Source organism: Fringilla coelebs (genome assembly GCF_963513975.1).
Source record: "Fringilla coelebs genome assembly, chromosome: 15".
NCBI classification, from domain to species: Eukaryota; Metazoa; Chordata; class Aves; order Passeriformes; family Fringillidae; genus Fringilla; species Fringilla coelebs.
The window spans coordinates 3,793,390-3,814,546 of NC_140041.1; the positions used below are offsets into that span (position 1 = coordinate 3,793,390).

At 53.1% G+C, this 21,157-nt stretch overlaps 1 protein-coding gene across 1 annotated transcript in view; it reads right to left on the reverse strand.

Annotated features, from left to right (window-relative positions):
• PSD2 (pleckstrin and Sec7 domain containing 2) overlaps positions 1-21,157 on the reverse strand; it is a gene marked incomplete at both ends in the record, with an annotated part of 33,557 nt that overhangs the window by 5,373 nt on the left and 7,027 nt on the right. The window contains 7 exons of the mRNA XM_084215772.1: positions 5,635-5,705; positions 6,794-6,984; positions 10,314-10,357; positions 11,549-11,638; positions 16,426-16,484; positions 18,075-18,187; positions 18,658-18,738. Coding sequence (XP_084071898.1) covers positions 5,635-5,705; positions 6,794-6,984; positions 10,314-10,357; positions 11,549-11,638; positions 16,426-16,484; positions 18,075-18,187; positions 18,658-18,738 — 649 coding nt within the window. The remainder of the gene's footprint in view (positions 1-5,634; positions 5,706-6,793; positions 6,985-10,313; positions 10,358-11,548; positions 11,639-16,425; positions 16,485-18,074; positions 18,188-18,657; positions 18,739-21,157) is intronic.

A 21,157-nucleotide genomic window follows, 5' to 3' on the forward strand; every position in this document is an offset into this window, starting at 1 on the left:
CACGTGCTTATATTTTATAAAAAGGTAGAAAATACCAAGCATGGGACTCTGAAATGATGATCTTGGCACAGCACTTTTTAGGGAAAAAAGTACAGTCAGTCCTCTGTTTACCCTTTTACTTTCCCAGTGACTTAATGCAGTATCCTGCCTCCCACTCTGCACCCTTGTCAGCTCAACCAGCTGGATGGTGGATGGGAGGGATGGACAGATGGATGAATGGATTAGTGAAAAAAGAGCCTGGTGAAAGAACCTGGCCCTGGCTGAAGCAAACCACCACCCCAGCCATGTGAGAGGCCGTGCCAGGACAGGGTGTCCCTGGAAGGCCCTGATGATTACAGTGCTACAGGATTCATGTGCTCTAGATTTTGCTTTCCTTGACTGCCCTGGGCAGGTCTGCCTGGTGATGATGGTCCAGATGTCCCAAGCCTTCCTTAGCTTCCAAGCCACAACTGTTGTGCAGATTTGCAAAAAGATGATTGATTTCTGCTTCCCATGTCCCAGTGGTACAAATGCAGCTGTTCAGGGAAAAGCTGTGCTGCAGCCTCTGGGATGGGAACCCTGGGCATGGGGCTGTTCTCTGCTGGAGGGGCAGAAAGGTTTCCCCTCTGCTGCTCTTGAGAGCACTGAGGACCAGCCCATGGATGTGCAGCCCAGCTCTTGCTGCTGATGTTGCTGAAGTCTTCCCTCATTTTTCAAAGCAATCATCCTCTCCAGGAGAGCGGTTGCCATACTATGCTCATCATCAAATGAAACTTGGCCTGGTACAAAAAAGTGCCATGGGCCCACCCACAAATAGCTGGCACAGGATCCTGGGGATGGGGAATCCCAGAGAAAAGCCCTGGCTTTCCAGCAGAGGAAGGCTGGGTGCTGCAGGCATCCTGTGTTTGGGGAGACACTCAGGTGGGCAGTACAGATGACCTTGCCATCACGGTGATTTCAGTAGCCAGAGGGATGGGCCATCAGCCTTTTCTGCAAGGAAAAACCAATGCTTTGCCTCTGAAGACCTAATGTGCTACCCCACTGCAAGAGAAATATCTGCTTGAGGAAGACATTGCTGCTCGGGCCTCATGTATTATAGAGATTCAATTTGGGAAATTTTTCCAAGGCTGAAGCTCTCTGGATTTGAATAAATCTGGCTGTGCTGCCCATGATCTCTTATTTCAAAATAAGCTTTCTGAAAATACAGTGCAAACTAGCCCAGCTTAATGGTGTGTGACAAGAGGAAACTGCCACAGCTGCTGAGTGCTTTGACTAATGCAGATCCTCATCTTGAATGGAATCATCAAGTATTGCCTCCATGGATTGCAGGCTCTCAGGCATCAATGCTGGTGGGAGGAAAAATCCAATCTTCTTTTTCTAATGCTGGGCCCAGTAAATCAAGGTGAGGCTGAATGAAGCAGGTTCTCTCTGCCTTGCTGTTCACAGGAGTGAGTGGTGCTGGAGGCTCCCTGCTTGGGATGGCTCTTCCAGGACCTCATCCCAATGCCAGGTGGTCACAATGGCACATTTGGCTGATCATGCTGGGTGCCTTTGGGTCACTGTCCCCTGCTGCCTACCCCTGTGAGCAGATTCACAACTAATCTCAAAGCTTGTTTTGCCAAGAAAAGACAAAAGCTCTTGTGCCTGCCTTTGTAGGGCACCTGGGTGGGGTGGGAGAGCCCAGTGTATCAGTTCTGCTGCCCTCTCCTCTGGCCTCAGAGCCAGCCCTGGGCAGTGCTGGGAATGTGGACATGGACTGACAGACATTCCTCATGCTCTGGCTTGTGAGTGGCTTTTCCTCCTCTTTCTTTTCTTCACCTCACATCTACCATCCTAAACAAACCATTCCATTAGGAAAATGAACCCCTGTGCCCTTTTCAGTCTAGGCAAGGTCTTAGAGCACCTGGCAAGGGTCTGCCTGCATGGGACAGCACCTCAGGGCTTGCTGGGAACCCCTTCCTGGTTGGGAACAGGACCTGTGGGAAGACCTGCACCCTTTCAGGACCTGCACCCTTTCAAGACCTGCACCCTTTCAAGCACTTCTGTGTAAAAGCACCTCATGCTTTATAGCTCTCCATCATTTTTCTTAACCCCCCTCTGTGTCTGGTGATTAAGGGTTATTATCCCCATTTCACAGAGGTGAAGTAAGTTGCCAAAGGCCATGGAATGAGTCAGTGCCCACAGCAGATTAGTGCACAGGAGAGGTGTGCCCTGCTCCCAAGCCTGCATTTCTTCCTCCAGACTCTGCTGCATCCCTTTAGGGGATCAAGCAATTGCTTCAGCAGACTGTGCTGGAACATGCTGATCCAGCAATTAACACCAGCAAGTCAATGACATGTGACATCTCCCCATCAGGCTTATGGCTGCTGCCTAAATTGCTTCTGTCAGACTGACTTCTACCTGTCCACCCACCCTCCTGCCTGTGCTATGTCCACTTCTCTCTGTATCTGGCTATTCCTCCTTTTTATACACCTACCTACCCAGCCCCTCCGTCCTCCCACCTTCCCTCTACCTCTCAGTCTTATTTATACTCAACTTGCTCCTCAAAATCGAATGGAGCTCCCTGTTCAACTTACATGAATTTACTATTAAAGCCTAGATCCTTAATTTGGTCTGAGCAGAAAAGTGGAACAAGCTGAACCTGTGCTCCATGACATCAGGTGCTTCTGGAAGCAGTTACTTTCTCTGTCTTCCCATCAGAGAATCTTTCCCCAGTGATTTATGCTCAGCCAAGGTTCTACTTTATGTTTATCTGCAGTTGTCTTCTGCAGAGAGCTTGGGAGGATGGCACACCGCTTCCTTCCTGTGTTGTGCAATTCTTTTGTTCTGCAAACCACCCCGAAGGCAAGAAATGACACCAAGGATCCACGGGGCAGGTGGATGTTTATCCTCTCTCCATTTATCCACAGCACTGTGGTGCTGGGAATGTTTGCAAGTGACAGGGCAAGGACTTTGTCTTCGTGTTTTCATCCTTCTGTCCTGTCTCTGCAAGCCTGACAGACGCGGTCTATAGCCAAGCCCAAGGAATTCCCTGGAGAGGATTACAGTACAGCCTGGCAGCAGCTCAGGAGTAAGAAACCCCTCTTTCCCCAAATCCTTTGCCCAAACATTCCTTTGGTTTATTTTTGTTGTTGTTCCAAATACTACTTCCTTGGGGCATCCTTGGCAATTCTGGTCCCTCCTGCTAATTACACATCAGTCATGGCTCTTCTTTATCAGACACTTTCATAGCACAGCCAAATCTTGGGTGTTTTGTTCCTGCAGTCCTTGTCCATGAAGAAAGCCCTCAGTCTCTGAACCATTTGATCCTGAAGGTCATTGAGATAAGAGCATTGATCTCCTCACTGCCACGTCAGCCTCATCCTTGCTCTCTTTTTAAATCCTGAACACCTCAGACAAACATGATGAACTTTGTTAATGAGTGGTTACTGCTGCAGGCCTTGTACAGCAGAGAACCCCCAGCCCCTCTGCCCCAGCAATGACACTCAGTGTTGGCTTCCCAGCTCCTTCTGCTGCCAGGGAAGAAAATTCCATCCTGAAAGGATATTTCATTTTCAGTATACACCCTCCCAGCAGACTCATGCCAAGAGAAGCCCTTGGTAGAAAATTCATTTAGATCCAAATGGTTCTGTAGTAGTTGAAATGTCTTTTGTTTTTTCCCTGCAGAAAAAGTGTCATACAGTGAAATGCTGATGGTAACTCTGCACAAGTTAAATCCTCAGGTGTAACCCATGGATCAGCATGAGGACTCTGGTGGACTCCATGTGAAGATGTGTAATGAGACAAGGCCTGAGGGGTGAGAAGAGTGCTCCTGGCTTGAAGAACACCACACTTAGGGGGCTGGAGGAGATCTGGGCTGCCCCGTGTGCTGCAGCTTCCCCAAGGTGCAGGAGAGAGTGGCACAGCTGTAAAAAACCACTGGGCTAAGAGCAACCCACGCTGGGAGTGAGGATCCACTGCTGCCAGATTTCTGCTGGCCTTTGACGTGTGCCACAGGACCTGGTGAAACACGAGAGGCACTGAGGTGTGCTGTGAGCTCTGAGTCATAACTCCTGCTGCCCCGAGGACCTTTCTGCCTCTCTTATATAATCCACTGTTTGTTTACTCTCATTGCTGTGGAGATAATGGAGCAAAAGGCAGGAGCATCTACCCACGGGGAGTGCTGCTCCAGCAAGGTGAGTGCAGTGGGTTACTGCACAGCATGTGCTGCTCAGGTAGCTCAGACTGGTTCAGAGGGTTATGTTGGTGATGAACATTTGGCATCCTGGGCTGGCTGACACTGACATTCAAGTGAGCCCCTATCCAGTCTCCTCACAAAATCCTCCAAGCGTCCAAGGGCCAGAGAGCTGAATGCTAGAGCATTCAGGGAAGCTATTCCATGGTGACTTTGTGTCGCACAAGGACCTGGGAATTACACTTGTGTTGACTGGAGGAGGCTACACAATGAACAGAGATGGAGAGAGGCACAAAGGGTCACTTGACAGCCCATGGAAGGAGCCACGACATCAAGGTCCTGAAGAATACAAATTTTTAGCATAGAACCATGGAATCACAGAATCTTCTGAGCTGGAAGGGACCCACAAAGCCCACCAACTACAACTCCTGGCCCTGCACAGGACACCCCAACAATCCCAGCCTGTCTGAGAGCCTTATTGAAATGCTGGGCCTGATGTCCTCAGGGCACAGATGTCCCTCCTGGCTGTCAGGGCACTGCTGATTCCTATTCAACTGGCCATCAACCAGGACTCCCAGGTCCCCTTCCACAGCTGCCTCTCCTCCCCCAGTCTGTCTGTGCATCCAGGTGCAGAATCCAGCACTGCCTTTGTTAAACTTCATACAGTCAATGATTGCCTGGGCCTCTCATCTGTCAGGGTCTCTCTGCAGGGCCTTCCCTTTGAGGGAGTCAACAGCTCCTCCCAGTTTAGTATTGCCTGCAGACTTGCTCAGTATTCCCTTGAGTCCTGTGCCCAAGTCATTTATGAAGATGTTGAAGAGCACAGGCAGAGGATGGAGCCCTGTGGAATCCCACTAGTGACAGGTGACCAGCCTGATGTCACCCCAGCCACTGTCACCTTTGTGCCCAACCCACGAGCCAAGTGCTCAGCCACCACAGGATGTGTTTATCCAGCTGTGTGCTGGATATTCTGCCCAGAAGGATCCTGTGAGAGAGTACCAAAAGCTTTAGTGAAACCCAGAGATACTACATCAGCTGGCTTCCTTTGCCAGACCCAATAAAGCTGTGCATAATCAGATCTATGCCAGCAAATAAAACTATAGGCAGGATAAGACTGGTCAGATGCTCCACCTCTTCACCTTCCTGTTTCATTTCTCCCCAACATCCTACTTTACCTCTTCCACATCATCTGTTCATTCTCCCTCCCCAAGAGCTCCTACTTGCTGGGATCCTTCTGCAGAAATCTGTGTTTCCTTCTTCATGCTTCCTCCTCCAGGGTTCCCTTTGAGGCTGTGAATAGTGCCCTGAGCGTGAACACCACCACCAAAGACGAGAGCATCCTCCAGCTCTGGTCTCTGGAGGAGCTCTGTCCATGTCCATGCATGAGTTGGGACATGGATTCACCTCTGCCTGGGTGTGTGGCTGCATGACTGCTCTGGAGACAGCAGGAGACAGCAAAGGGGAGAGTCCCCTGTGGTTACCTTTTGTAAATAAAGGACGGTCCCCTTAAGCACAGCATAAAATTTCTTCCAACCTCTTCTTCCTCTGGGAGCTAAAAAAGGAAGAATATTTGATTGTACATGTCTGCCAGTGCTGCTTGACCTTCCAGGCAAACCCAGCCCTTCTCCTGACCCACCAGAGGCACTCACTGATGCCCAGAGCTCCCACACCTCCAGGCTGTTGCTCACCACTGGTTTGTGAGCAGGGACAGGGGTTTGAGGGACAGTGGCTGGGCTCTGCAGCCTCCCAGCAGGAGCATAAGCAGGTCAGAGCCAGACATGAGCTGGTACAGGGCTACCAGTGGACACCTGGAAATCTCTGCTCCTCCAAACCCAGGTTCATGTTTCTTGGACCTAATGCTTGGAGAGCAGAGACATTCCTGGAGCTCCTCAGTTTGGAACTGAGCAGCTGGATAAGGCAGCTGCTGTTCCCCTGAGGAGGGAGCATTACCACCTCAATGGGCTTGGGGACAGAGAGCTTGGCAGAAGCTGGAGAGGGGTGGGAGATGAGGGGAGCCATCCACATCCCACCAGACAGCTGATCCTCCAAGCATGGGCTATTAGGAAGGTGCTGGAAGCAAGGGAGGCCGTTGGTGGTAATCTCCACTCAAGACTTTTTAATCAGCTGCAGTGACTGGGCCAATCACATCAATTAGCAAAAGGAATTACCCAAGGTTTAATTAATCTCTGCTCATTAACAGCTCCCAGATACCTTTACCTTTCCTGTAATGCCATGTGCTGGTAGCAGAGCTATGGGCTGTTGTGTAGCTCAGCCAGCACATGGCAGGACAGGGACAGGAGCAAAGCTTGGCAGGCCAGAGTGGCCCCAGGGTCAGGGCTGGAGTGCACAGCTGCTGGGGAACCAGCCTTCCCCCATGCCCAGAGACTGGGATTTGGGGCATGGAAGACCAGGCATGTCTGGGTTAGATTCCCTGGCAGTGAGAAGGGAACACTGAGGCTTCCTGAAAGCACTCCTATCTACAAATGCCTCAAAACACCCTCCTTTTCCTCCCTCCTAGCACTAGTGGGGATCTTCCCTGTGTTGCCTGGGATGTAGTGAGGAAATGCCTTCACCAGGAGAGCCAGGGCAAGGCTCTCTGGGGCACCTCTCCTGTCCCTGTCCCTGTCCCTGGTCACATACTTCTCTTGCCATCCATGTCTGCGTGGGTTTTGCGGGTGAGGACGCCGTGCTTGTAGGTGACAGCGTTCAGGGCCTGGGGGATGTCCAGGAAGGGGTTGCTGCTGTCAACAATCCTGGTCACTTTCTTGGCGCTGGCTCCGAATTTGTCATCTACCAGCTCCGAGAGCGACTTCCTCAGCTCGTCCTCGTCACTTGGAAACAGAACAGAGAAGAGGCTCAGAGGAGGGGATGTGGGTTTGGTCACAGTGCAAAGCAGCCCTATTTGCTTTGGGGTTAGAGGTTTTATTTACAGGGCTGGTCAGAGAGAGGAAAAGGAAGGAGATGTTAGGAGCATAACACAGAGAGTGCCAATAGTGCTGGTCTGAGCTGGGAGGGGTGTGGGTGGCAGGTGACTGTCCCAGTGGTCCCACTGTGAGGTCACTCAGAACAGGTGCTTGTCTGAACACCAAGAAACTGCACACATCCCATGCTGAGGGCTGCAAATATTTCACAGGAAAAGCCTTCCATTCTGTGCCCCAAAGCCAGAGCTTAAGGAGGATTTTTGCTGAAAACCAAGGTATTACCAGCATTCCTCAGCTGCTGAGAGTCAATGCCTGGGGCCTCCTGGACAGTGATGTACCTTTAGGAATGTCCTCTGCATCTTTGAGGAACAGAAGATGTGCAGACATTTGGGAGATGAACCTACTCTGGCACAAAGAAAGCAGAACTTGTATGGGAAGTGATAGTTCCCAGAGTCCCTGGGACATGAGGGAGAAAGAGCAAACAGGGCCTTTCTGCCCTGTCTGACACGTGTCAATGTCTAAATGGGATGAGTGGGCACCTCAGGCTACAGATCAGACTGGGGCCAGACCTCAGCTGAGAACTGACCCTCAGTGAATCCACGGGCTGGGATGTGAGCAGTAAAACACAATTCCTCACCTACAGCAAGCAGGTGGCCAGAGCATCAAACCCCTCTTGGAAGAGAAGGATGACTTCTCAGCCCTCAGCTCCCACAGGAGTCCTGGGGCTCAGGCAAAGCCCACATACTGTTCCTGCCTAGAGAGTCGGTGGGGCTCAGGTGTTTGGGCTGCACCCCTCTGTGCCCCTTGCTGTTGGTCACATACCTGCCCCTCTGCTGGGATCTGTGGGCAAGGGCATCTCCTTCCCTGGGATGGACAAGGACACCAGGCAGAGGCCAGCAGAGAGAAGAGGGTCCTGGCTGTGCAAGGTTATGACTCAGGGCAAGGTCTCTGACAGAAAACCAGGTACCCTGGGCCAGGGAGTCCTGAGCCAGGTGCCCCATGCCAGGGGGCTTCTGTCCCCTTGCAGAGGAGCTGAGGGCTCTGAGCCTGCAGCCCAGCAGGACACCCTGCAGCCAGGCAAGGCCCAGGCTGGCTGGGATGAGTGAAGGGATGCAGGGGTGCAGTGAGGTGGGCAGGTGAGGAAAGGCAGCAGGGATCTGGATGCCTCTAACTGGAGCTGCCCCGCGGCAGCAGGACCCCAGCAGGGTGACATCCCCAGCAGGGTGACATCCCCAGCAGGGTGACATCCCTGGGACCTCCACGGCACAGTGACATCCCTGCAATGTGCCTGAATAGGGTGACATCCCCGGGACCCCCGCAGCACAGTAACATCCCTGGGATGTGCTCTATCAAGGTGACATCCCCGGGACCCCCACGGCACGATGACATCCCTGGGGTGTGCCCAGGCAGGGTGACATCCCTGGCAGGCTGACATCCCCGAGATGTGCTCGAGCAGGGTGACATCCCCGGGACCCCCACGGCACAATGACATCCCTGAAATGTGCCTGACCAGCGTGACATCCCCAGGACCTCGGCAGGGTGACATCCCCAGGACCCCGCAGGGTGACATCCCCGGGATGTGCCCGAGCAGGGTGACATGCCCAGGACCCCGCAGGGTGACATCCCCGGGATGTGCCAGGGCAGGGTGACATGCCCAGGACCCCTCAGGGTGGCATTGTGGGGCAGTGCTGGGGCAGGGGCAGCGCCGGCGGGCGCGGTTGTGTAACACTGCCCGCATCCCGGGCTCCCGCAGAGCTGCCCTGGCTCAGAGCAGCCCGCAGCTCCCTCTCGCGACAGAGCCGGGCGCGATGGCCCCGCCGGCACTACGGAGTCACGGAGGGAGGATCCAGCCCCTCCTGGGGCTCTGTTCGGTCAGGGCAGTGTGAGGAGGAGAGCAGGTGATGGCACAGAAGGTCCTGCTCTGTCCCGAGACGAGAGAGGTCTAAGATTGAGGAGACAGGAGAGGAGTGTCCCCGTGCCAGCTCAAGAGCTCAGGTCTGCCACGGGTGTCCCCCCGAGGGACACTGGATTTGGGGACCTCGCTGATGACCCTGGCCTGTGCTCTGAGTGGCAGAGCAGGGGAAGGAGGACTGAGGCAGGTGCTGTGTGACCCTGTGATGGAGCCCACCCTGCAGCTGTTTGCAGGCTCCTTTCAGGGTAACAAAGGATGATCTCATCCCCTTGTGGATGGCATACAAAAGAGGGGTACGAGGGCACTGCTGGGAGGGCTGGGAGCACCCAAGTGCTGCACTGGAGCTCTGGGTGATGAGCAGGAGCAGCGGGAGCAGCAGGAGCAGCCGGTGTGTCCCGGCAGGAGCAGAGGGCAGGAGCATCCTGGGCTGTGTAACAGCGGCACAGTGAGGAGGCGAAGAGAAGTGATGGCCTGCTCTGCACTGCTGCATCTATCGTGATACTGCAAACACTGCCGGGCCCCGCACAGCACGGGGCATCAGCACGGTGAGAGACCTCAGCTGAGGGCAGAAACCTGGGGGCTGGAGCACTTGCAGTGTAAGAACAGCTGAGAGAATTGAACTTGTTCAACCTGCAGAAGAGATGGCTCTGGGGAACTCAGGGCAGCCTTTGTGAGGGGTTATTGAGAGGACAAAGCTGGGCTTGTCACTGTGGTGCGTGGCACAAGGACAAGAGACAGTGGGCAGAAGGCAAAACAACAGAGACAAGAGAAAATGCCACTCTCATAAAAATAAAGTATTGGTTTGTGGACCCAGAGGGGCTGTGGGTTCCCCATCCTTGGAGGGTTTCAGGATCAAATTGAACAAAGCCCTGAGCACCGTGGTCTGAATTCAGTGATGGCCATAATTTGAGGAGGAAGCTGAACTAGAGATATCACAAGGACTCTTCATTTTTAAGTGATTCTCTGATACTATTTCCAGAAAAACAAACACGTGGGAGAGATGGAAAGTCTCAATGACCAAAATAACCCCAGATCTTTGCTTGTGCAAAGACTTCTGAAGCACCTGGAGAGGAACCAGCATTTTACAAGTGTAATAGTAAACAAAGAGGGCATTTCCCTTCCTTTAGGTCATGGATCCACAGGCTGTCACCAACCTTCCCAACTGCCTTTGTGTCTAAGCCATAAATAAACTCCATTTGTCTGTCTGCAGAGGGACTTCGGCACTTAAGGGCTTGGCAGGAAATATTCTGGGACTGAAAACACAACTTAGGACCTGGCAGCTACTTGGAGAGACAGACTATCCCTTTCATGCTCAGCATATACTTACATGGCCCACTCCAGCTTCTCATTCTTGATGGAGTTATACAGTGTCTGAAAAAAGAACATGGAATTAGCTGTGTCTGCTTGTGGAGACATCTCCTCCTCCACACCCTGTGTTCTTGGAGATCCTTTCCCTGCTGAACTGTCCGGGAGAAGCATCCCCCAGTGAGCAGGATGGCTGCTGTCCTGCTGGACCCCTTCTTTGTGTGTGCCACCCTGGGAATTGTGCTGGACACAGCAGCAGCAGAGAGCTCTGGCAGCCAGCCCTGCTCAGGAGCCTGAATGTGGTGGTTTTGACTCATTCTGGGTGCTGTACCTAGTTCTGAGTGAATCCTGGCCTACACACAGTGGTAGAAGACTCTGGGATATGCCATGACACCTTCAGTGTCTTAACTAGGTGAAATGACAGGGGAGGCTTGAACTGAGTAGCAGGGCAGGGATGAACAATATTGAAATCAGCTTTTCCAGCTCCTTCTGTGCCCGATTCCAGTGGCTTCCCTGGGGCACTGGAAAGGAAGCAGGAGTGGGCTGGCAGAGCAGAATGTGGAGGTGGTCCTGACCATACAGAGGGGCAGGAACACCCACCTACCCTCCTGAGCCTTCTGCAGCCCATGCACCCACTGAACCCTGGCTGGCAGCTCTGGCTAATGCAGCTCCCTGGGAGAAAGCCCAGAGGGCTGAGCTGTGTGAGATCTGCTGGCAGATGAGATGTCACCCCAGACATGATGTGACAGCCCCCTCTCATTCCAACCTCCTTCCACACAGTGAAATTCAGGTCAGGCTGCTGGACCTGCAGCAGGTGCAGGGAGCAGTGGTGCTGCTAAACCATGTGGCAGGAGGAAATCCTGCCTGGACACGAACCAGATCCCATGGCACTGCACTGGGTGTCCTGGAACACTGCATTTCATCACCTGGGAGTGGAGGCCAAGAACAGTTTTGGTGCTGGGTGGTTGTGTTTTGGGGTGGGGAGTACCTTGCTTTGTGCATTATCTGAAATGCTGGGGGAAAAGGGCCCCTGGTAGGCTCTGAGGGCAGGTATGCCACAAATCTGGATAAAACACCACCAGAGAACAGACCTATTTAGGCTCACTGCAAGTTAGCAGAGACATTCATGGGGGTTACAATTCTTCTCTGAAACCACTGAAAAATGCTGATTGAAGGGCTCAGGGTGTCCCAGCAGGACTAGGTGGCACTGCAATAATAACAATGACAGTATCCCACTGTCTATTTGTATCACTTTACCTTCAGCAAATCCTTGGCAAAGTCCTTCCCATCGTTCAGCCCATCCAGGTTTGCTATGAACTGTTGGCATGACATCTTCTTGCCAATGTTCTGTAAGGCAAAGAAGCAGCTCATTAAACTTGTGGAGAGTTCTGACTTTCACCAGTGTCTTTCAAAGAACAATTTCATATGTAGTGCTGAAGCCTGGGCTTGTCCCAAGAGCTCAAAGGGCTTCTGACCTGATTTGCTGTTGGGCTCTCTGCTTTATTTGTTCATGACAGCATCCAAATGTTTCAAATGGCCTCTTTTGTAATGGTGGAAATAAGACACATGAAAATGGCCTTTCCAGCTCTTGCTGGAGTGGCCCTGGGTACAGGCTCTGCATCTCAAAACTCAAGACAAGCACTCCACCTGGTGAAATGACAATGTTTGGATGGGGCTCCCAGCCTGCTGTGAGAGAAATTGTGTGAGCCTGCAGTGCCAGCACCTGGAACAGCCAGCACTGGGCAGGGGAGTGCTGGTCCTTGATGGAAGCTGTTATTTTTGATGGCCATTACAAAAAGAAATGGTCCAGCTCCTGGTACTGTGGAGAGGGCAACACATGAACACTGGGAGAACCTCACAGCCTGGAACACACAGCACCAGCTAATGCCAACAACGTCTGGTACTGATGCTTCCAGGCCCCCTGGCATCCTGTATCATCTGTGGCATCTGTCCTCCCAAACCCTTCATCCTTCACTCCCTCAGCCTGCAAGGGTCGAGGCAGGCAGCCTCTTCCCAAGCCTCCCCTGCAATCCTGCCTCCCCAGAGGGATGGAGAAGAGGTGGGGAGGAGTCAGTGGCAATTATAGGGTTTAAAAAAATGAGTTTGATGTCACAAAGGAAAGATGGGGGTCTCCAGTGCCATGTTACATCCTTCAGTGTGTGGAGCAGACCCTGGTGGCATCGCTTGGAGGGGGCAGTGGAGGCAGGGAGGACAGCATGAGCTGCCACTGGTGGTCCTGAGGGTCCCAACAGCTTCCTGACACTGCTGGGCTTCCCATCAAGGTATGGGCAGGGTGAGCATCCAGGAGGATGTGGGAGGATGTGGGAGGATGGCCCAGAACAGCAGAGTCAGAGCCCTGCTCAGGGCTCAGCGAGGAAGAGGAAGGGCCCCAGTGGGTCTGGCAGGGGATGAAGCTGCAGCAGACGATACAGGAGATGCTCTGCAGGCTGAGATGTGTCCTCCGTGCAAGGAAATAACCTCCTGAAAGAGAGAACACCAGAACCTCTGCCCACAAATGTGCACTGCAGGTGACCTGGGGGCTTCTCCCCGGATGAAAGCAGGAGGAAGAAGTGAGGCCTTGGGATTAGCTGCACCCCCTGCCTCCTGTGTGTGCAAACCGGGCTGCACAGCCAGCCAGGCACTGCCTTTGAGCAGCTCTGCCTGATACTCCTAATTATGCCTCCTGCTGGTGCCAGCTCCAGATGAGCTGGCTCCCTTGAGAGATCAAGAAAAAGAGGAGTAAAGCGCTGTTACAAATCTGCAGCACCTGGGGACGTGGTGTGGCACAACACAGCTCAGCCCTCGGGGCTTTCTCCCGAGGAGCTGCATAGCCAGAGCTGCCAGCCAGGGTTCAGTGGGTGCACGGGCTGCAGAAGGCTCAGGAGAGGAGCAGGCAGGCAGGGATTGCAGCAGGGAGGAGAGATTTGTGTGCTTGCTGGCCAGCAGTGAATTTTGGACAGAAAAGATAAAGGGAAGATCCAGCAGCACCACAGAGTGTGGGTGGAGAAAGGGAGGAGGGCGAGGAGCCTGCAGAAGGGAGGGAGCTGGGAGGTGAGGCAGGGGCTGCCCGAGCCTTTGGGCACAGGAATGGCTTTGCAGGCAGAAGGTGCCCATTCCCAGCCCTGCCCTGAGGCAGGGGAGCAGAGTGCACAGCACTGGCCTCCGTGCCCAGAGTGATTCAGCACTGGATGCACTTCCAAAAAGCATTTTTGGAACTGAGTGGATGCAGTGGGATAACACAAACCACCAGGCTCACAGGTCCTTTTTGGGGTTTCTCATGTGTGTCTCTGGGCTCATGTTCATCCCTAGGGATGCCTTCCTTTTTGTCGTGTGATTTGTCCCTTTCTCTGGTGCAAGAGACCTCTGAGCTCCCCTGGGGCAGCAGCCAGCTGTGGAAAAGCAGCTAACTGCTGAGTGATTGATCTGGTCCTGGATGTGTTCTAGGCTGCAGGAACAGAACCACGCCCCTGCTAGGAACCAGCCTGCAAATTCTGGGTGCCAGTGAGCCCTGGGACACAGAAACCTGCTGTGGGCAGCCTGGTGTCACCCTGCTCACACCTCAGAGCTCCCCAGCCCTCCCACTGCTGCTGACACTGAGCCCTGTGCTCAGTGACACAACCACAGGTTTGTAAGATTAGTGATGGACAAACGGACTTAGGACCTGCCCAGGATCCCACTTCAGGCTTTGTTTGGTGCTCTGCTTTTTGAACAATCCCATTATTACTCCAGAAGGTGGCCTTTCCTAAAGGGCCCAAATGCACCCACGAGTGCTGGTGATGCAAAGGTTGATCTGTCACCTTCCTGCCATGGCCAGGAGGGCCAACAGTGGCAGTGGGAAAGGACACAGCCCTGAGCTTTGTCTTCCTGGGGCAGGTGGAGCAGGGCAGTGCTTTCTTTGCCAGAAGAACTCCTGGAGCTCAAACAGCACCAGCAGAGCAAGGCAGAAACTTGCAACAACTTGGATTATCCTGCATGTATAGTCTTGATGCCTTAGGATTTAGCTTTTCTATTCTTCAGATCCTGCCCTGCTTTGGTGTACAGCTCTAAAACTCCATGGCCTGTCAGCTGCTGTTCTCCCATTTCATTCAGACTCAGGGACACCTGATTGTCTCAGGCCCCAGAGAGGTAAACAGCAGTGAATTGGGGGGGATAACTCCGAGTCAATGACTTCATTACCTGAAGCTGTAATTGGAGATTTAACCCCAGAGGTGCAAATGAACCAAATTTAAAATTGCCTGGAAAACTCATGACCATTGTTCATCCTGGGTGTAGCCCCTTGGAGGCTTTTGACTGCCCAAGATGTACCTGCTGAAGGCCTTCAATAAATACCTGCTTTTATTCTCTTAAATTTGTCCAGCCTGTGTTTTGGGTAGGCACTCCAAGGCATCAGTCTTGGGATGCCTGTTGTGCTTGGAATGTTGCTGGCTTTTAACACCAACTCCAGGTGCTTCCATGAATAGGGAATGCCTTGTTTTAAAGTTTTCTTTGTGGTTTGGAAACAGGGTCTGAGTGCACCTGAGCAGTAAATCAACAGTGCTAAGGCCAAAATCTCCTGCTCTAAAGCTCTGTGCCAGGTCTTTGCAGGAATGCTGAGCCAGACCCTGCCAGGACATGGCTGTGAGGAGCTGCCCCTTTACAGACACACATCCACCCCCCTCTCCTCACCGAGGGCATCTCCCGCTCCAGGAATGCACGGTAAAACACTGCAACACACACACACAACATTCAAAAGGAAAATAAAATCCAAGGTGACATGGGATGTCATGGCAGCATCTCTAACAAGGAGGGGCGGGAGATCAAGTCCCACATTCCCAGGTACTTCATGGAGGTTTCTTTACACCAGGAACATTTTGTGGGATGATATCGGCTGCTAATGGCTTGCTAAGTAGGGAGGAACACTGCACAATCACTTGGGATCCCAGACAAACAAAATTCCTTACTGTTTTTAACACAATCAAAACAAGTCAAATGCCGGTGCTTGAAAGCAAAACACTAGAAGGACTGCACTTACCACCTGGTAAAGGGTTAAAGAGCAGAAAGAGAGGTTCCAGGAGCAGAAGGAAATTTAAAAAAAAAATTAAAAAAAAAAAAGGAGGAAAAGGAGAAGAAGAAATTAATGTTACACATGCAGAAAAATAAAGAGAAGATTTTTTCAAAGAAAAGCTCAGGCATTTGCACACCTGGCAAAAGAAAGCTAATTTTTCTGTGCCTAGATATCATGAGAACATTTCTTCTTACCAGGCCTCTGAGCCAGCTTGTCAATGAAGAATAGAAATGGTAAGGCTTTTGAGGTTTAGGTTGGTTTTTTTGTCCCTTCAATTATGTTTATCTTCCCAGAGGCATATTGTGGATTTTTTTTTTTAAACTTAAAAAAAACTAGACAAGATTATTTTGGATTGAAGTCACATAGTTTGCCTTTTGCCACAATGCTGCTTTTGGTGCTACAGGAAATGATTTGATGGAAATAATTCCTAGGCTCCAACCATTTTGGCTGGAGGATGAATGCTCCATGAGACTGATCCCACCACTATCCCACTGTGTGCACAGACAGGTCTCTGGGAGCCTCTGAAAGGTGCTGAGAGATCTTCTCACAGCTTCTGCCATTTCCCAGCCACTTTTCTGGGCACTGAGCTCTGCTCACTCTATTTTTTTTTTTTCTATGAAACTCTCCAGTGGCTGCCTGCTGTATCTTGGGGAAAAGGAACAACTGGAGCTCACTTCATGTCTTGGGTAGGAAAGATCAAATCCAGACCTGTGCAAACCCACTGCCTCCCTTGCAGCAGTTTTTGGGGAGAGGTAGAAGAAGGAGCAGCCCCCAGGGACTGGCAGGGAGGAGCTCACTGAGAGCTCCTGGGCCAGGGCTGAGCTGGGCAGCAGGAGAGGAGGCAGCACTGCCTGGCCTGGCAGGATCACTGATGTCAGCAGGACACGTGCCTGTGGCGTGGGTGTGCAGTGACACTCAGCTGTGGACTGTCCCAGGTACCCAAAATTCCACCTGGAGCAGGTCAGAGAACTCTCTGCCAACCCATCTCAATTGTCCAGCAACACACTCAGCACCAGGGAACAGAGATCTACCCTGGGAATTCCTTCCTGGGAAGGAATAAAGGAGGGATGCTCCTCCAGGGGGTACTCACATGGCCATGGAGGTCTGTGTTGAGCAGCATCAGGGCACAGGTGAGGGTATGAATCCCATCTGAAACACACAACAGTCACTCAGCTGGGGCTGGGCACTCCCCTTCTCATGCACTTCTGGTGTTTGCTGTCCTGGCAGCCCAGCCACTGCTAAACCAAGGCCAGTTGCTGTGTCTGGGATCCTTAAAGAATATCTGCTCCCTTCAGCTGTGTAGGATTTAACAAAAAAAAACCCCAAAACACCAAAACAAACAACACAAAAAGCCCCAAAGGCATCCTCTTTTCCATCAGACTTTACCTTTTCCTAAAACAACCACCATAAAATTGGCTTCAAAGCAGTTTTCCTTTAAAGGACCAAACTTCCCACTTCTAAACCCAAAGCAGCTGCTTGTGAAAGTAATATCCCAGGGGAGTAACATTCCAGTCCCTGCCTCCTCCCTGGTGCTCTCCAGCCCTTCTGTGAGGTCCTTCAAGGAGCAGTCCATGAGCCAGAATGTGTTTGCATCTCAGTGCTGTGGGCTGGCACGTGGAGACTGCTCTGGCTCAATCTGGGGGGGTCTGTCTGCACCCAGCATCCCCAGCCCCTCCCAGGGCAGGGACAATGACCAGGACAGGGACAGTGACCAGGACAGGGACAGTGACCAGGGCAGGGACAGTGACCAGGACAGAGACAATGCCACAATGCCCAGGACAGGGACAATGCCCAGGACAGGGACAATGCCACAATGCCCAGGACAGGGACAATGCCCAGGACAGGGACAATGCCCAGGGCAAGGACAATGCCCAGGGCAGGGACAATGCCACAATGCCCAGGACAGGGACAATGCCCAGGACAGGGACAATGCCACAATGCCCAGGACAGGGACAATGCCCAGGACAGGGACAATGCCACAATGCCCAAGACAGGGACAATGACCAGGACAGGGACAATGCCACAATGCCCAGGGCAGGGACAATGCCACAATGCCCAGGACAGGGACAATGAGCAGGGCAGGGACAATGCCACAATGCCCAGGACAGGGACAATGCCACAATGCCCAGGACAGGGACAATGAGCAGGGCAGGGACAATGCCACAATGCCCAGGACAGGGACAATGCCACAGTGCCCAGGGCAGGGACAATGACCAGGACAGGGACAATGCCACAATGCCCAGGGCAGGGACAATGCCACAATGCCCAGGGCAGGGACAATGACCAGGGCAGGGACAATGCCCAGGACAGGGACAATGCCACAATGCCCAGGGCAGGGACAATGAGCAGGGCAGGGACAATGCCCAGGACAGGGACAATGCTACAATGCCCAGGACAGGGACAGTGCTACAATGCCCAAGACAGGGACAATGCCCAGGACAGGGACAATGCCACAATGCCCAGGGCAGGGACAATGACCAGGACAGGGACAATGCCCAGGGCAGGGACAATGCCCAGGGCAGGGACAATGCCACAGTGCCCAGGGCAGGGACAATGCCCAGGGCAGGGACAATGCCACAATGCCCAGGACAGGGACAATTCCACAGTGCCCAGAGCAGGATCCCTGGGGACGGGAGAAGCTGCGGCCGTGTCTGCCTGGCTGTGGGTGGTGGTGGCACTCCAGCCCCGTGCCCAGGTGCCCTGTGGCAGGGCCAGGGGGCAGAGGAGGGGCAGCAGTACCTTCAGAGGTGCTCTCCTCGGGGTTGCACTGGCAGTAGCGCCGGGAGAAGTGGATCAGCACCCGCTCCCGCTCCTGCGTCTCTCCCATCAGCGGGAACGCTTTCAGGAATGTCCTGCACAGACAAAGGGAGGCTTAGGGATGTCCTGCCCAAGGTGGGAGGGGGAAAGGGGTCATTTGTCCTCCCCCCAGCTCCACAGCTCCACAGCCTGCAGAGGGGTGCAAAGGGATCCATGGAGCTGGGCAGGGGAATTGCTGCCAGCTGGGATCTGATCCACCTCGGGCGTGGTGGCACCAGCATGGGTTGTCCGTTCCAAGGGAAAAAATTGCTCCCACTTGCTCTGATTCTGTATGGGATGGGATTCCTGGGAGAGCTGCTCTCCACCCTGGGGAAGCAGGCTGTGGGGCCTCCTGTTGAAGCCCACTTTTGGAGGCAGCACCCTGAGCCAAATGTGATACCAAAGACTGAGTGACAGCCTGGATCTCCCCCCAGCCCCTGCTCCTGTCACATGGATGGCTCACACAGTGCTGGGAAGCCTGGAGGAAACCCCAAAATCCCACCACCCTCTCCATCCCAGAGCTCACCTGAGTGCTTTGTCAAGGGTCAGGCCAGTGAAGTCAAAGAAGCTGAGATACTCCTCTGCTACCAACTTGCTAAATTCATTACTGCAATTAAAGAGGGAGTGGTCAGCCCTTTCATCAAGGAAGAAGACACTGTCCTCAAGAGGAACAGCAGAATGCTGCCTCTGGGCCAGCCCAATCCCAGTAAGACACTGCAGACACCATCTCAGACACAGGGAGAATTGCTCCTGGCCTGGAGTGCTGCTGGAAAACCTCCCTGATGTGCCCCCAGCCAGCCCCAGACCCCTGAGAATGAGAGACCAGACCAGTGTCCACCTGCCCTGCTGCACCCTGTGCTGTGCTGTGCTGCTGGCCAGGCAGAGCCTGCCCCCAAACCAGCCAGAGGAGCCACAGGCACATCCTGAGCTCCCCAACGCCTGGGACACATCCTCCCAGTGCTGGGTGTGTCCCCCCGCCAGTGAAATGTCCCTGCTCTCACCCACAGAGGTTCCCATCCCACCCCTCAGCACAGCCCCTTTCTCCAGGGGGACTGCAGCAGGAGAGCTCCAGGAGCTCCAGGCAGGGCTGCTGGCTCTGCCAAGGCAGCTGGACAGCGTCACAAGGCATCAGAGGGCAGACAGACCCCTGCAAACAACAAATTCCTGCATTTCCAGGGACACAGTGACATAGAGGCGACTCTTCTCCCTGAGCCCCAGAGGCACTTAACATGCCCCAGGCCATGGGATAACAACAGGGGCCAGGGCAAGACCCTGTCCCACCCTAAGATGGACTTTTGTGTTTGCTGTGGTTTCCTCACCCAGGAATTATCCTCCCCTCTCTCTGTGCCAGTGCCAGCCCTTCCTGCAGGAATGGCTGACACTTCCACCATGACATTCCCACGAGGAGAGCGAGGCATTGCCCATGGGGACATTCCTGCCGTGCTCTGGCTGGTGGCCCTGCAAGGCATTTCCTGTGGGGACATGCCTGGCATCCTCTGGCTGCTGCCCTTTCAGCCTCCTCTCACCTTACAGCCCAGCCTGATGCTCCCCACCTCTGCCTGCTTTGGGAGGGGCACCAGGAGCTCTGGCTGGGTCACAAGCCACCCCAGGGGGACACAGGAGCCACCCCAGGGGGACACAGGAGCCACCCCAGGGGGACACAGGAGCCCTGCCCTTCCCCCCAGTCCATTCCCACGTGTCTGCACATGGAAAGATCTGTGATGTTTCACCTGAACCCCACTGCCCTCTTGGCATCACCTGGGGCACTTCAGTGCCATAAGAACCCGTGTGAGTAAAATCTCATTTCTGGGGGGTGAACCAGGCATTGTGCCCCCGCTGTGCTGCCCAAGGCTGGGACCCTGGCACACCCTGGCACACCCTGGCACATCCCTGAGCACTGCTGCAGCTGTCCTGGCTGCTGCCACAGGGATTTGGGGAGCACAGCTCCGGGAAACCCTGCAAGGAAGAGCCACCTTCACCCCTGGGATGGTTCAAGCAGCACAAGATGTGCCTGCGGGCACTGATGGAGCTGAGAGGCCACAGAGCAGGGCTGGAACAAGAGTCTGCCACGGAGAGTTCACTTGCCCAAACATCTGCCAATGGTAATTTCAGGGTTTTAGGTTATTTTCACAGAACTGAGCAGATGGAAACTGTGGGGAGATATCCAACCTGCATTTCCTTGTTTGTCAAGCCTTTTCTGCCTGTTTGAAAATGATGAATAGTTTTGGCTTTGGTTTACTTTATTTTTTTTTTTTTTTAGAAAATTGCCAATTATCACAAAGAAAAAAAGAAGTGATAAAATGAGATTTCACTTTTTGTACAGCCCTCCTACATAGAGCTGGTCTGAAAGCATCACTTAAACTTAGTCTGTTCCCAGCACTATAGGTTGGTCTTACATTGTCTTAAGTGAGCAAGACTGACTTAATACCTATATTAATACCTATAAATACCTCTCTTCACCCTATTTCCTTTTCTGCTCTGCCAATCCACCAAGAGTCTGCAGCTCTATTTAGGTCTCATGTCAGGAAATGGTTCAGATGTCAAAACCCAGCTGATCAAAACAAAACTTTTGTTTCAAAGGCAGTGTGAATCCCCAGATGTGGGTCACCAAACATCCTCCCGAGGTGTGAGGGTTGCAGGTGTGAGTGAGCACTGCAGGAAATAGCAAAGGGACAGACTCAGAAACCCAGAGCTTGAAAGTTCCCCCCTCAGTGAGCTGTCATGGCAGATTTGAAAGAAAGGAGAAGGATGTTACACACCTGAGGCAAGAGCAACCAGCAATGCACCTGCCACAAGAACCTCAGCAAAGGAGGAGAATGAGGATGTTGCCAGGTGATGCCAAGAGCCTCTCTAGGAGACAATTCCTGGCCTCCCTCTGTCCCAGCACTAAGCTGGGAATCACACAAAGCCTTGCACTGAGAGTGTGGGTATTTGTTGAGGGACAGGTGTGTTCTGCTGATCTGGGCAGGGGGGAGACATTCCAAGGACAAAAGAAAAAAAAAAAAATCCCAGCAACACAGGTTATA